The sequence below is a fragment of the Pterocles gutturalis genome, unplaced genomic scaffold (assembly GCF_000699245.1).
Source record: "Pterocles gutturalis isolate BGI_N339 unplaced genomic scaffold, ASM69924v1 scaffold4123, whole genome shotgun sequence".
Taxonomy (NCBI): Eukaryota; Metazoa; Chordata; class Aves; order Pterocliformes; family Pteroclidae; genus Pterocles; species Pterocles gutturalis.
Genome location: NW_010122748.1, coordinates 15,919 through 30,890, shown reverse-complemented (window position 1 = coordinate 30,890; position 14,972 = coordinate 15,919). Strand labels below are relative to the sequence as shown.

The 14,972-nt window shown below is 39.9% G+C and overlaps 1 protein-coding gene across 1 annotated transcript; it reads left to right on the top strand.

The window, feature by feature from the left end:
* The first annotated feature begins 4,551 nt into the window (after nt 1–4,551).
* On the top strand, nt 4,552–13,876 carry NUDT5 (nudix (nucleoside diphosphate linked moiety X)-type motif 5). Its single transcript, XM_010077608.1, has 9 exons — nt 4,552–4,657; nt 8,245–8,310; nt 9,476–9,528; nt 10,226–10,333; nt 10,843–10,938; nt 11,937–12,038; nt 12,459–12,467; nt 13,199–13,252; nt 13,528–13,876. Exons 1-9 carry the CDS (start codon nt 4,593–4,595, stop codon nt 13,635–13,637), a joined length of 663 nt encoding a protein of 220 aa, XP_010075910.1. The 5' UTR covers nt 4,552–4,592; the 3' UTR covers nt 13,638–13,876.
* The last annotated feature ends 1,096 nt before the right edge of the window (nt 13,877–14,972 follow it).

The window sequence follows — 14,972 nt, the reverse complement described above, 5'->3', positions numbered from 1 at the left end:
GCCACGAAGATGGTCAGAGGGCTGGAGCACCTCCTGTATGAGGACAGGCTGAGAGAGCTGGGGTTGTTCAGCCTGGAGAAGAGAAGGCTCCAGGGAGACCTTAGAGCAGCTCCCAGTGCTGAAAGGGGGCTACAGGAGAGATGGGGAGGGGCTCTTGATGAGGGGGTGTAGGGATAGGACAAGGTGTAACAGTTTTAAGCTGAAAGAGCTGAGATTTCAATTGTATATTAGGAGGAAGTTTTTTTCCTGTGAGGGTGGTGAGGCAGTGGCCCAGGCTGCCCAGAGAAGCTGTGCATGCCCCATCCCTGAAGGGGTTCAAGGCCAGGCTGGATGAGGCTTTGAGCAACCTGGGCTAGTGGGAGGTGTCCCTGCCCATGGCAGGGGGTTGGAACTGGATGATCTTTAAGGTCTCTTCCACCCCAAACCATTCTGTAATTCTGTGATCTCTCCAGCATTATAACGGAGCTCTACAGCGACAGACCTTCCTCTCTCTCCTCAAGCAGGGTTGTATTTCGTTTTACTGGGGGGAGAGTCAAGTAATAACTGAATAATATGTGATTTTGAGCTCCATGGTTCTGCCATCATCTCTGTGCCTGTGTGTCCCCTGTATGGAGGGCCCAGGCATTTTCACCCGATGCTTTCCTCAAATGCTCCCTCTGCCATGTGGCTGTCTCACCAAGTCCTCTCACACATCGATTGTCTTGAAGGTTGATAACAATATGGAGATGCTAATAACCGTCTTCTGCTTATGTAGGATAGTCTTTGTTGTTGTTGTCTGCTCTACAGGATGAGAACCAATTATTTTTCTGTATTTTGTTTGGTGCTGAGAGAGTCATCCACACTGCTAAATACCATGATAATAATGAGAAATTTTCCCCAGTTTTTCCCTCTCTCCCATCAACTTCTGCTAATTAATTGATTTTGTTGCTAGAAATGCAAGTGCACTGACTGATGGTAACAAGTTTAAAGTGACTAAGGAGCTTTTAGAGATGTTTATCTTCAGGACACGTATGTCAGTGTGCTGGTGGTTAAAGTGTGTGTAAAACAGTGACAGTGTCCCTTTTGCACATTCTTTGTAAGAAGCCCTGTATTTTGTTTTATCTTGAGCTTGCCTTAGGACACCGTTGCTGAGCTTCCATTAAATCTGGTTGCTGTCAGCTGGGATATGTAAGTTTGGATCAGAAAATACCTTTTGAAGAGTGATTTAGAAAAGCTAACCCATCTATTGTGGCTTGGATAGGTTAATATCAAGCCCTAGTAGCTTGGCTACTCTCTAGTTGATTCACAAGCCACAGTTGGCTTAAGATTTTAACTCCTGGGAAGGATAATTTGGAAAATAGAATGGTTGGACGTTGCCTTGAAAAGAAGACACTCAGTAAGGGAAGAAGCAATGGGAATAAAGTTATACCTTTGATAAATGGTACATACACCTTTTTCAGGTCTGAGTTTGACCCCTACATGAAATAAATGGAACAAGTAGCGTGATTTGCCAGCAGTAGCCAGTAATACTCGCCACAGAAATCATCAGAGAAGGTAGAAGCAGACCAAACACTTTTTTTTCCCTGTGATTTATAGTTCAAGTGCTGTCAATTCGTGCTAGGAAGTCTGATAAATGTGGACACTTTGACATATTCTTAAATTTGCACTGATAACTATTACAAATTTATGTTCATAGAGTTCATGCAATCGTAAATCAAGCAGCCCGGTTCCCAGGCTGCTGTGTGAGCTGCATTGCATTTTTAACTCAAATGATGCAGTGGTAATTTTATAAGATAGGAGAACCTTCCTGTCTGAGAGCTGTGAGACGAGGTCTATTCTGGACCTAACACAGGGCTTTTGAAACCTGCGGTTGTAGTGTTAAGTTTAATTTTCAGTTGCGGCTAATTTTGTTTATGAACAAAAGGTGTTGTCACCCTTGACAGAGTGACTAATGTGAGATAGCAGAATTGCAGCCTTCATTTAACCAAATGGTATTTCAGCTTTCTGATAGCAGAAATTCTCACTTCTCTAAAGTCAACTGAATTTGGAAAAAGCTACTTTTTGTGTGGAAATTTTAAAAATGTGACTCATATATAGATTTACTGCACCCACTTGTGGAGGAGATCAAAACTACAGAAGCTGAGAGGGATGAGTCTTCCTCTCTCTTGTTTTCAGTTAGTTCAGATTTTAGTGATAATTCAAAACACTGAAGCTGTGTAATTTCTTATTTTAAGTCACAAGCCACCCTTGAATCTCTCCACTGCAGCAGAGAGCAAGCTGTGTTGAAAAAAGCTGCCATGAAATGAGGTTCTAGTATGCATTTATAACTGAGGTAGGTAAGTTTTAATACTGTTGCACAGACCATTACTAAAGCTGCTCATGGGATTTAAGGTACAATTGTGGTAAGCTGAGTTTGAGAAAGATATGCCAGTTTATGCAGAAGGATTATTATGATCAGTGGAACGGGATTTCCTGTGAGGGGGGACTAAAAGAGGAAGATTTATTCAGCCTGATTAAAAAAAAAAAAAAAAAAAAAAGTTCAACAAGGAAACAAGGATATGGTTCACTATGTACTCTCTTGGTATATTTGTATTGTCAGTGAAAAAGACTATAATCCTTTCCAAACATAGGAGATGAATTTGTTGTAGCTAGGTATGTGAGGTTTTTATGTTTTTAAAGCTGGATACTTCGGGTGTCCCACAGAGCCTCCTTTGACTGTTTCCTCTGGATGACCAGGCACGTCTTGGAGCCGCTGTGCTTGGTCATGCTTCTTTTGCATAAGTTTGGTGGAAAGCTTGATTTTGTATTTTAGAGTCACAGCAAGATACCATGGCCATGGTCCAGCTAAAGCTCTTAAATCCTAAGTGAAGAGAGTTTGAGACATTGCTGGCTCAAGAGCAGATGGGTAACAGCTAACTGAACTAAGGTGGGATAGAATTTGGAAGTTAAGCAAGTGAGGTTCTAGAACAGTTTTTCATCCAATAGTAATAAGGTAGGTAGTAAATCTACGTAGTTCTAAGATGGAACTTCATAGCTTTAAGAAAGGGTTATGTAACATGTTTATGAAACAACAGAATTGGATTTAATAAATAGTCAGGGTTCCTTTTCAGGATTTATGTTACGTAAAGACAATTTGAATGGTTGACTACTATGACCTGTTTCATCTGACAAGACTCTCTTAAGACCTAAGAAAGAGCCTGCCCTGTGTACTTACCGAGGAAATGGATGTTAGTTTTAATTGTGCTGACAACCAGAAATAATTTGTTCTACCTATTCTGAACTACTTTGTGGAATTAAATGCAAATCTTATATGTAAGAAAGCTGATATTGCTGCATGCTCTTAAATGTTTCACAGGTGTGCAGTAGATGTTGTCATAAAAGGATAAAGATGAAGTAAAAGATGAAAGTGCTAAAATTGGGTGTGACAAAGAAGGGGATCACTCACTTCCGGTACTGTTCTTTGCTAGAGACCCCACAGAGCCTTATTAAACCCTAGCTGAAGTCAACAGAAAGATTCCAGTTGACTTTATGGAAAGTTTACAACCATCAATGCTAAGAGTGATAGAGATCTTTAAGATTATCTCATGTCTCCTGCTGTTGAAACAGGTTTGCTTCTTTGCACGGTCTTTTTGCTTATCATTCATGCTGATTTTCAGGCCCGCAGTATTACAGCATAGTATCGGGGATGAGCTTCCTTGGAATTAGAGTTTCTGTTCTGAAACTGTCCTGTAGCTTCACAGTGATACAGGGGACTAGCAGTGAATCTCTAATGCGTCATATTCTTCTGCTGCCTGGTGTGCCGTTCAGCTAGAAATGGATTGAGAGAGTGAGTGGACCATCTTATCTTCCTAGGGAGTGTTGGGATGCAGGCTGAGGCATTGAGCTGCCAGTGTAGAGCCTTGCTTTGGGCATATATTCAGCTGCCTTTTGCATGGTGTTAGCCACATCATTCCCAGTAAGAGAGACTGACGTGCCTTGGTCACGCTAACTCCACGGGCTACCTACACTTGCAACACATGTGTGACTTTTTAACCTTGTTTTTTGGGGAAGGATTGAGTCATTTATGTGTTCATTTGTGATGAGTGTAAGGTGGAGGCAGGTTCTGGTTTGGATTCTTTCTCAGTAGCAGACAATTTTTACCCCTGAAGTGCTCTGGGTATAAGATTTGTTTCCCCTGTCACAGTGGAGTGTGTAGTCCTGTAGTGGTAATGCTATGTTGAAAGAGCACGTCACCCAGATCAGAATGTAACAATTTGACTAAAATGGATCGATTTTGTCTCTGCATGTGTCTGAGCTTTGAATAGTTAAGGAGGTTGTCTTCAGCCAGCATAAGTTAGTTGGCAGCTGGCAGGACTATTACAACCATGTGAGTCAGGCATTTGACCCAAACTTCCGTTTCTCCTTTGAATTATTTGACTCTGAAACCATCAGTTGGAGCTGAAAATGTGAATTGCTCTTGCCAGCACATGTCCCTAACTTTCTCCAGCAACTTTTGTTTGTTAATTTAGAATGCAGAAACGAACCTTTTAACTTTACTCTGAAAGCAAATATTGACTTTGTTTCATAGTAATCTGGACTTTGCACAGGAGGAGGAAACCCTGACATTCCTGAAAATGGCAGCTGAGACATCCAACGACGTTCCAAAAACTGCTAAACAATTCGTCCTCAAAGAAGAGGTATGACATGCTTGGTTTTGACACAAGTAACAGTTATTTGAGACTGATCAGAATGTTTGTGAGTGCAGAGTAAGAAATGCTGTAGATGGTGCATATGCTTGTAGAACCTCTTCAATAGACAGAGCACTTCTTCCTGCTGGTCAGAGTTTTTAAGGTGGCATTTCGCTTTGTTGAAATAATCACAAGGGAGAGAGAAATCTACAGTGATGCATTATTTTAAGCTGCTGCTTTTTTTTGGATTTGTCTGTTCAGGCTGTTTTCAATGTTCAGAAATAATGCCAATACCTCTGAGAGACTGCAGATCTTGGTGGATTGTGAAACTCAGCCTTGTTTTATGTTCCTTTAGGATGAACCACTACAGGTTGCCGTAAAATTTAGGATTGTACCTTCTTTAATGCTTTCTAAAAGGGTTTGAATTTAGATAACTGCTGTTCTAAAGACATTAGTAAGGAGGTAGTAAGATATTTTTTCCAAAAATACTGTGCTTGTAGCTTCACAGAATAAGAAAATACCAGGTCCTGAGGAAGGAATTTGGAGATACTTCTGGGTGCTCTCACCCTAACTTAAACTGCCTATATTTGTTTCTGTTCTCTTTTAAGTGAATTGTTTAAAAGCTCATCTTTGGTGTTAAAGGCAGGTTTGGCAACAGTGTCATGCTCTTGTTGTAACACAGATGTAGATTCTTTCATCCAGTGTTCCTTCCTTGGAATGAACAGGGTGTTGTAATTTCTTTAGGTTTCAAGGTCCAAAACTTTTTCAGGGAAGAAGAGACTCACATTGCTGGAGTATATTTATGGCATTTCCCCTTGGGTGGTGTTTTAGTGTGAATATTTCTCAAGCATAAAGGGTTTCATTTTTGTAAGCTTTTTGGGTTTTCTATTAAGACCTGTGTTTTTTGCAGGCAACGTTTTCAATTTATCCTTTTTTTTTTTTTTTTTTTATAAGCCCTCTTTCTTATTCTCATTTGGAATATTTTACTCTTTGGTGTAATTTGAAGTTTGTAATTGGATTTTACGTATTGTAAGCCATTTAGCTTTTTCAGTCATTTTGTGGGATTAATACAGGAGATTATTTACCGTGCCTCTGCCAGTAACCCCTATATTGAAAATGATTCTGTAACTCTTCAGTAACTGTGTGGTCTGGTGGTGGAAGATCTTCTTTGATTAAAGTAGTGGCTAATCTTATTTCCTTCTTACTGTTTCTGGGAACCCACAATCAGGCTGTTGGAAGCAAAAGCAGATGTTATGTGTCCATCAAAGTAACAGATAAAGCAATAAGAATAATTCATTCTAAAATTGAGTGTGGTGAGTACACACACCCTTGAAAGTGTCCTTAGGCCCTAAATAGGGGATTTAGCAAAGCAGAAGTTATGCTTCTTGGCCAGCTTCCACAGGTTTTAACTGTGCAGCTGATGACATGGATGACAATAAAATTCTGTCTTCTAGGGAAACCTGGCAGCTTTCCATTTTCTCACCCTGTAGGCCATTAGCATCAAGAGTTTCACCTAACTTTAGAGCCTTGTGGAACACTTCAATTGTGAATATTTATCCTACATGTCCTAGAGTATTTTTTAAATTATTGCTCCATGACAGTAGAAGCCAAAAGCTGTACTTAACAATACCCGATTAAAAAAAAGACACTTTGACATTGTTTGTTTTGGATGCATAAAACCTACTTTTTCTTTTTTTTTTTTTTTTTAATTTTGTCTTTTTGGAGCTTGGATAGGTCTAATTTCTTACCAACTAGGGATTTCTTTTTCCTCTAAGATTCCTGGGAACAGTGATGTGGTTGTGATTTCAGACATTCTCCCCTTTCTGCTTAGCAAACAATAACTTGGTGACAGGGTAGTAATCTGCCAGTTCTGTTGAGTGCTGCAGCAATATGGGACCCTGATCAATAATCTAGTCCTTTGTGTTCTATGCAATGTTCAAAAAAAAATTAATTAACACAAAACATTTGGCTATGTTTACTTAACTGAGGTATATCTATTCCTCTCCTTGGACAACGAATGGAACATGATTTTCATCCATTTCTCTTGTGGATTTTCCTCTAGTGTAGTTCTGCAGTGATTTAGGCATGAATACAGAGCTATTTAAAATAGACCTGAATGCTTCTGAACAGAATTACTTCTTGTACCTGTAATGAGCATAATATACTTCATCTTCTCTTTTCCTGCTGTTTTTGTGACCACAAAGCCATTAGAAAGCCCTTTTGGGAACACAGAGCTCTCCTTTTCCAGTTCCTGCTAAGTGGAAATATGATGCTTTCCAAAATAAATGCCAAAACTCCTACATGTAAAATACGTGTAGCCACATATACAACCACAGGAGTGCTATTGTTATTCCAATTGCCTATCAGAATAATTGTCTGAAGAACAGATTTTAAGAATTACATGAGTTCATCTGGCTCAGTTACAATTTAGTGGACACCTGAATCACTTCTGATTTCCCTTCTGCCTCCAGCTGATGCTGTACTGTGCTTCTGTGCTCTAGTTACAGCTCCATCATATACGACATTTCATTTCACTGTATTGTAGTTTTAGGTGGTGAATCTCTCCGTTTTAAGTTCGAGACCTACACAGCCACACAGGCCCTATTTGGTGCTTGTCCTGCACTAGAGGGCTGGAGTCTGCCAGCCACATGAATGGTCTCTCGGGCTTCATCCTTTGCTGCAATTTAATGTTGTGGGGTTTTGCCCAGATCCTCTTTTTCCCTTGCTTGTGCTTGCTCCATTGCTGTCAGCAGTGTTTCTCATTAGAGAATAGGAAGTGATTTGTTCACCTTACTGATTTCTTCTGATTTATGTAAGACCTATGGCCAACTTGATACAAAATTCTGGAGAAAAGCTTCTTGTCTGCCTGTACCTTTAGCAAAGCTTAAAATACAAGTTACATTAGAAGTAAAGTGCTGAGCTAATACCTAGGGATTTTTCCCTTTTAAAGGAATCATGTAAAAGGTGAGGAAACATCACAGGGCAAATAAACTCTTTTAGCTCAGAAAAGACATTTTGTAATAATGTTAATGCCAAGCACTCAATCGTCAGCTCTCAGGAATCCTAAAAGGGCAGGTATGTGTCACCGCTCACAGTTACAGAAAATGGCAGTTACTCAAGGGCACAGTCTGAGATCATGGCAAGAAAAATTTCAAAATAGTTTGGATTTCAGTCTTGCACGCTTAGCTGTTAACAGCCATGCTCTCTGATATGCGCGCACTCGTAATCACCAGCGTAGCCGAAGTCTGTGCAGAGCAGCGACCCTTTTTCAGCTGAAATGTCACCTTTGCAAAACCCTTCTAAAAGGATGGGGACTTTCCAGTACATTAAATCCCACTGAATTTATTGAAACATGGTTATAAAAGTCATGTTAAGAAAAATTACTGGGCTTATTTTCTATTCCTATTCAAGAACTTGGAGTAAATATTTTTTTCCATAATAGCTACAGGAGCGTTGTTGCATGTTCCTGCACGTATTCTGATGCTGAGATTTTGTATTCAAAAGAAACCAGAAAAAGTTGTGTTTTTTCTCTCCTTATCCCAAATATCTTTAGGATTAATCTTATAATGTATTTAACAAATATTTCTTTCTTTTAGACAATTGTAGAAGGAAAATGGTTGAAGCTTGAACAAACAACTTATACGGATCCCTTTGGTAAACACAGGTAACTGCCTCTCTGGCATTTCAGATTCCTATGACATTCCCAATTGTACGGACTAGCACCAGGCTAGGGAATATGAGCATTACAAACCTATTACTCAACACAAGATGAGGTCTATTTATTGTGCAATTCCTTTGTAGTTTGTAGTGTTCAGAGAAAAAAAAAAATCTTATTCTTGCAGATGTGCTAGCATGTGGGAACAAATTTGGCTCCTAAATTATTTTTTGTCACGTTGGACCCTGGTTTACCTTGCATTTCCCATGCCTTGTGAAGCTGCTGTGCAGAAGCAAGTTCTGGCTATGCAACTAGACTGATGATCAGAGTCTGCTCTGTGGCTTTTCTGGTTCTTCATTAGGACTCCTTTTTTCCTGCTGGTGGTGCTGAATCTTGCATACTATTGACAAGTTACTGTCGTCTTGTATATTATTACACCTGTCCAATTCTTTTGTATTCTTTAATTTTGCTGTATTTATCTGGATGTGACAACACAGCTTTACTTCCCTCCCCTTCATGTATTAGATTCTGTACTGATTGCTTTTTCTAGTGCCTCCCAGTTCATCAGCAAAGTACCCTTTTAAAAAATGGCAAAGATTGGAGCTTTTGTGATTTTATTGCTGGTAGATTTTTGGTTTTTACTCACCCCGCTGCTTATTTTGAGAGAGAAGCTTTGGTATTCTTTGCCTCTGTGCTCCTTGTGCGCTCAAGTACCTGAGCTAAGAGTTCACAATAAATTACACTATAAACCTTACACAAAAGCAAGGTAAAAAAGAAATACACATGATCTTTGAACTGTCCTTCAAAATCTGACATGTTTTATATATAAATTGTTTTATTTTGCACTTTCCCAGGATCACTTTTATAAGACTTGCCTGTTCTGTGACAATCATTTATGTCTTTCTCTTACTTTTAGTGATCTTAAGCAATCATTAGTTAACCATTTTCTCTCTCCCTCCTTTAAGTAGGTGAAACAAAAGTATACCACAGACATTTTATAGTGCCAGTACATGACAGAGCTTGCCTAAGGCCAGCTGTTTTCCTATGGGGCCTCACTGTGTGATGTTATATTTTGCTTTGAAATGAAAGTAGCAAGGGTAGAAGAAGACTTACAAATAAAATTGATATTGTTCCTTTTAATGTATTCATTTGTTCTTTTCTCTGTGTTAAACAGAATTTGGGAAACTGTAAAACGCACTGGCAACAAAAAGGGTGTTTCAGCTGATGGTAAGACCTCAGTGACTTTTTTTGTTTGCATTTTTTCCTGTGAAAGTTCTTCTGATAGACTCACAGTGCAGCCTTAGAGCCGATCTATTTCTGAATGAATGAGGATTTGGCACAAATAGCTCAGCAGAGCTTGCTATACCTCAGAGCAAGCCCGTGCTGAGGAGGTGCTAACCTCCGCGCTGAAGAATCAGAACCTTATTGGGAGGAGTGTTTTCCCAAGTTCACTGTATCCACTTTAGAATAATGGAGTGATTTCAAAGACATGATGGATACCCTGATGCAGAGTAGCTCACAGGCTGGTAAATTGGGTCTGCTGTTGGGGGCTAGGGATGCAATTCTTTTGGGGCAAAAGAAGGACGTGATTTAGCTGTGAAAGTAGTGTAGGAGGGGGTTCCAAATGCTCTCTGCAGGTGAGAGAGCCCTTCCCTAGATACTGGCAGGCTAAGGCTTGGTTTTGCTTGGTACGTGTGCCTCCCTCTTGCTGGGGTACTTTGAAGATCCAGGTTTGAGCTTTTATCTCTCACTGCGCATGATCTAAAGAGCTTAAATTCATAGTTCAGGATTCTGGAGCAGGCATCTAAACATTTTTAGTGCTTAAAGTAACTGTCCTTGGGTTCCTTTCCAGACCTAGCACTAAGTACTCGCTTTCTGCTATACCGAAATATTGTGTACTCATGTCTTCCGTCACTGCTTGTAGGTGTAGCAGTATTAGCGGTACTACAGAGAACTCTCCACTACGACTGCATCGTCCTAGTGAAACAGTTCAGGCCTCCAATTAATGGCTATTGCTTGGAATTTCCTGCAGGTAAGTGACTGAAACATTGAGTCACATTTTAATGAGTGAGGTGAGTTTAAATGTGCTTGGAGTGTCAGCCTTCATGAAGTAGCTCTGACTGGAAAACTGTGGTTGTCTCTGTAGCTCAGTGGGCTATTCAAAAATAATATATAATGAAGAATACAAAATAAGCAGAGTTAATTTTAGCAGATTGGAGGCATTTTCCGCAGTAGTCTGGTAGCAGATTACATTTCCCTCCACTCCTCCTTTCTGTAAGATCCAAAGCATTTGGCTTCTTTCCCTTATGAGAATGTTAATGCCACTCCCTGGGAAGGCAGCGTGCTTCTGGAGATAATCCATCAGCTGAAGACATGGGTAGCGGCATGAGGAATCCTGGAACTGGAATCCTTCCTAGCACCTCAGTAAAAACAGGGTAGTGAGGATGTTTCACCTCTTCCGTAAAGCTGGATTAGATCTTGGGGTGGGTAGTGTGGTTAAATGCTAACTTCTTAATTGCTCGTCTATTATTTATCCCCCAGGGCTCATTGAGGAAAATGAGACTGCAGAAAGAGCCGCGTTGCGAGAGTTGGAGGAAGAAACTGGGTACAAGGGGGAAGTCGTTGAATGTACTCCAGGTCTTTGCTGCTTTTTTTTTTTTTTATTCCCAATCCAAAGCTAATTCTGTGTCTTATGGATACAAAATGCTCTAAACCAAAGGAAAAATCTATGCAGAAAAGTCTTTGCAGATTAGCGGAGAGTAGCATCCCGTGTACCAATGAGACTTGACGAGTCAGTTGCTGAACTCTTGTTGAACATACAGGACTAAAGTAAGAGTTTGATGTCTATAGGGGAAAACTTTGCTGTTAATTAAGATCCTTTACACAAAGCCCAATTATTCAAGCTGTGATTTGGCATTTTAGTATAAAGGTCTAAATGGCTGGACTTAATGTGAACAACATCCATGAACTTAGGTAGAAAAAATAGCTGCATGATGCAGTCAGAGTGGAGCTCACCCTCATGTCAGCTGTGGGGAGGTGACAGTACTCAGGTTCTCCAACCGGCAAGAAGAAAGGAGAGAATAATTGGAGTAAATCCAGAGATCCTTTGGAACGTGATTGTTGCCAATCCAATGCTTCCTACCTAAAACAAAATGGAGGGAAAACGAGGATCATAAATAAAACTTGAGAAGGTAGGTAGAAAGGTGAGGCAACTTACATATGATTTCAAGTAAATGTCATTACAGTTGAGACTTGGCTCTTGATGATCGGGTTCAACTGCATGCTGGGGACTGAGAGAGATGGAGGCAGGTGGTGGCAAAATTAGACTCTAATAGGCTGAGGATGTGTGTAAGGGATTTGTAGTTTACAGTTTTATCTTCAGTCTATGGAATGGAAGGTAAACCTAGTTGCTGAAAACAAGTCTTATAAGGAATCTGTAAAAGCTGAGAGTTACAAAAACACTGCTTTAAAAAACATGTGAAAACAAACTTTTCACAACTCTTCCAGCATGAACATATGCCAAATATATGTTATCTTATTGTATCAGATACATTTCTGTGAAAGCTTTTTTTAAAATATCGAGGTCCCTGACTTCTGCTGTTGCAAAATTAACCTCCACATGTGCTTGTTGGCAGCTCTCTGCTTGGACCCAGGTGTGTCAAACAGCACAACACACATTGTGAGTGTCACCATTAACGGAGATGACCCTGCAAATACAAGACCTAAGCAAAAACTTGGTGAGTTTTGTACCATTTATTGAAAATTCTGAGAAGATAACAGAACAATGTGTTTAAAAGAACTACCCCTACCCCTGCATCTCTTCTGTCCCAGCTGATTTAGATGCTGTACATCCTTCAAATCATGTCCTGCAGTCTAGATAAGCAGAGCTGTGTTTCTTTGCTAAATTCACTGGAGAGGCCTAGATGTTAAAGTGTCAGGTGTTGGCACACCCAGAATAAGAAGTGTAGGTGCCAGACTTCAGTGAGGGCCATAAGCACTTGTGAACCTCGATATTCCTCTTAGTTGTGGCTTGGCCCTGGATGTAATGACAGTGTCACTCATGATCAGTCAGCTATGAAAATGCTTTTTAGTTGTAAACTCAAGTGTATCTTGAAATTCTTAATTTACTACTTTTTTTTTTTTTTTTTTACTTGCAGATGATGGAGGTACGTTATGTAGCTGTGCTCACAGTGACAGTAAGGTCAAGTGTGATATTTGTATGGCAAGTTTTACTTAGAAAATGTCAGTTAAAACTGTTTTTAATTTGGCTTGGTTAATCTCCTGACCCTAATCAAACATGCGTGAGATTGGCTTTGGCCTAGACATGAAAATTCCTGTGGGGCATTTTCACCCCAATAATCTTCAAGTATTGCACCGATAGCACCAGCATCCCAGGAAATACAAGTTACTGTAGATCAAGCCAACTAATTGAGACAGACGGGGAGGTGCAAACCAACACAAATTCATCAAGAACAAACCCTTTGTCTTTGTGCTGTTTTGGTTTTCAAACACATCAGCAATCCTGTATTACCATACAGGTATAAACCAAACCAAAGTCCACATCGACTGTGTATTTTCTATTCTCAGAAGGGAGAAGGTGCCTTTTGGAAGGATTCTGATCCTCCGTAGCTGTTGGCTACACTGTTTTTCCCAGCTCTTTCCCAGTTTCTTTCTGCCAAACCTTTTTTTTTTTTTTTTTTTCTTAATGACCCCAGTCACTTCCTTTCCCCATTAGTTGGCCTTTTTCTGACCCATGAAGGCTCACAGGTTTTGGATGGCGATGACCATTAAGCCAGTTTGTTTCCCCTTCTGAATTGTAAGAAACAGGACACTGAGGTAAACCTCCTCTACTATTCACTAATTTAACAGTGCTTAATTTTTTTTTCTTTTTTCCTAGAATTTGTGGAAGTTATTTCACTTCCAAAGAACGATTTACTGCAAAGAATTGATGGTAAGAGCTTTCTGACACATTCAATGCACTAATGTGAGCTTCAAGAAGCCATTAGCTTCTCTTCTCACAGCTCCTCATGGCATTTCTCATCCTAGAATATTGTACCTTAAACAAAAAGCTCTGAGAGACTTGGCCAGGTGACAGCTACAGCATTAGGTGTTAGCATTATGTATTCATGTGGAATGCCATACGTCTTCCTTTCAGTAAAGGACTTAAATTTAACATACCGAAGTTTTAACAGCATCTCTTACTTTTCTTTTTTTTTTTTTCTCCAGAACTCGTAGCAGAAGAACACATTGCAGTGGATGCTAGGGTTTATACTTACGCATTGGCCCTGAAGCATGCAGCAGAAAAACCGCTCCAGGTTCCTTTTATGAAGTTCTAAAACTGGACGATGAGAAATGTAGTTGAAAACTGCCCAGTTCAGATCGCTTAGAAGTACAACTCTTCTTGTAGTAAAGGTCCTTTGTTTTACTTGTAGAGCAAAAAAAAAGGTATTTGTAGGAATCATTGTGATATTTTTATCTGGAATTATGTAGCTGACAAAAAGCATTCCTTCTAACTTCTCGGTCTATTAAGCCTTAACAGAATAATCATAATAAAAATGCTGTTTAATTTTCAGAATGGTTTGTTTCTCACTATATTCCTCATTGCGCTTACGTTTCAGCATACGGAAGATGCTTGAGTAACTGTAGTTGGTGTTGTACCACCACCTGTTCAAAACGAGGAAGACAGGAAGAGCATGCTTCTGTCCTGTCCCCACGCCCAAGCACCATCATTTAAACAACTGCCGTAATTTTCTGCAGTAGGAGCAGGGACACTGTGCATGCTCTGGCTGCAGCGTTTGAAACTGCAGTTTCAGGAACTTCCTTCTATGCTTTAGACCTGAAGGTGATATTTCCATCTCCCAGTCCTAACCAAAGTATCTAGAAAGAGAAAATTGGTTTGAGCTAAGAAAATACAGAGTTGGATAATGATGATGCCAACAACAAAAACACATCCACTGGTGCACACCAGCACGGTGTAGGACCCAGCCAGGGGATTCTGTTTAAGGGATGGGCTTACCTACACACCCTGAGATGGTGCAGCCTTGCAGCATCCCTCAGACACATCCATGGACCCAGGCAGCACCTTGGTTCAGTCTAATTTCTAGGGAAATCTTTTGTCAAACAAACCTTCAGTGTATCTGCACAGAGGCGACTACTTCTGCTTAAACGTTGGGATCTAAGAGTTGTAATAAGCATCTGCTAATATCAAAGGCTTGCCACGGAAAACAATTTGGATGAGCATGCATAATAAGGAAGACTTTCCTAGCTTAGAAATGGAGAAAACTTGATTAGGATTTTCTTACCTTCACAAACAACACAGTCACTTTCAAGTTAAGCATGAGAGAAGACAGAAGAGATCAAAATGTGAAATCAAAGGGAAGAAGTTGATTACAGCTGACCATAAAAACTCTGATTTTAAGGGGAAGAATCTTGAGATTTTTTTTTTTTAATTACAGCTTCTAAAAACTGGTCAGAATTATCTTTTAGAAAGAGAAAGAATAAAGATAAAAAAGGGAGCCTTCCAAACCTACCTCGCTAACAAAGCATGTTAGAAATGATCAAAAACTGCCCATGAATTGTATCTTACACAGATAAGACACAGGAGAGAGCTTAATTAAATAAGTTTATTGTCTAACGTTTACCGTTGTTACATTGCCGCTGTAAAGTGCGAC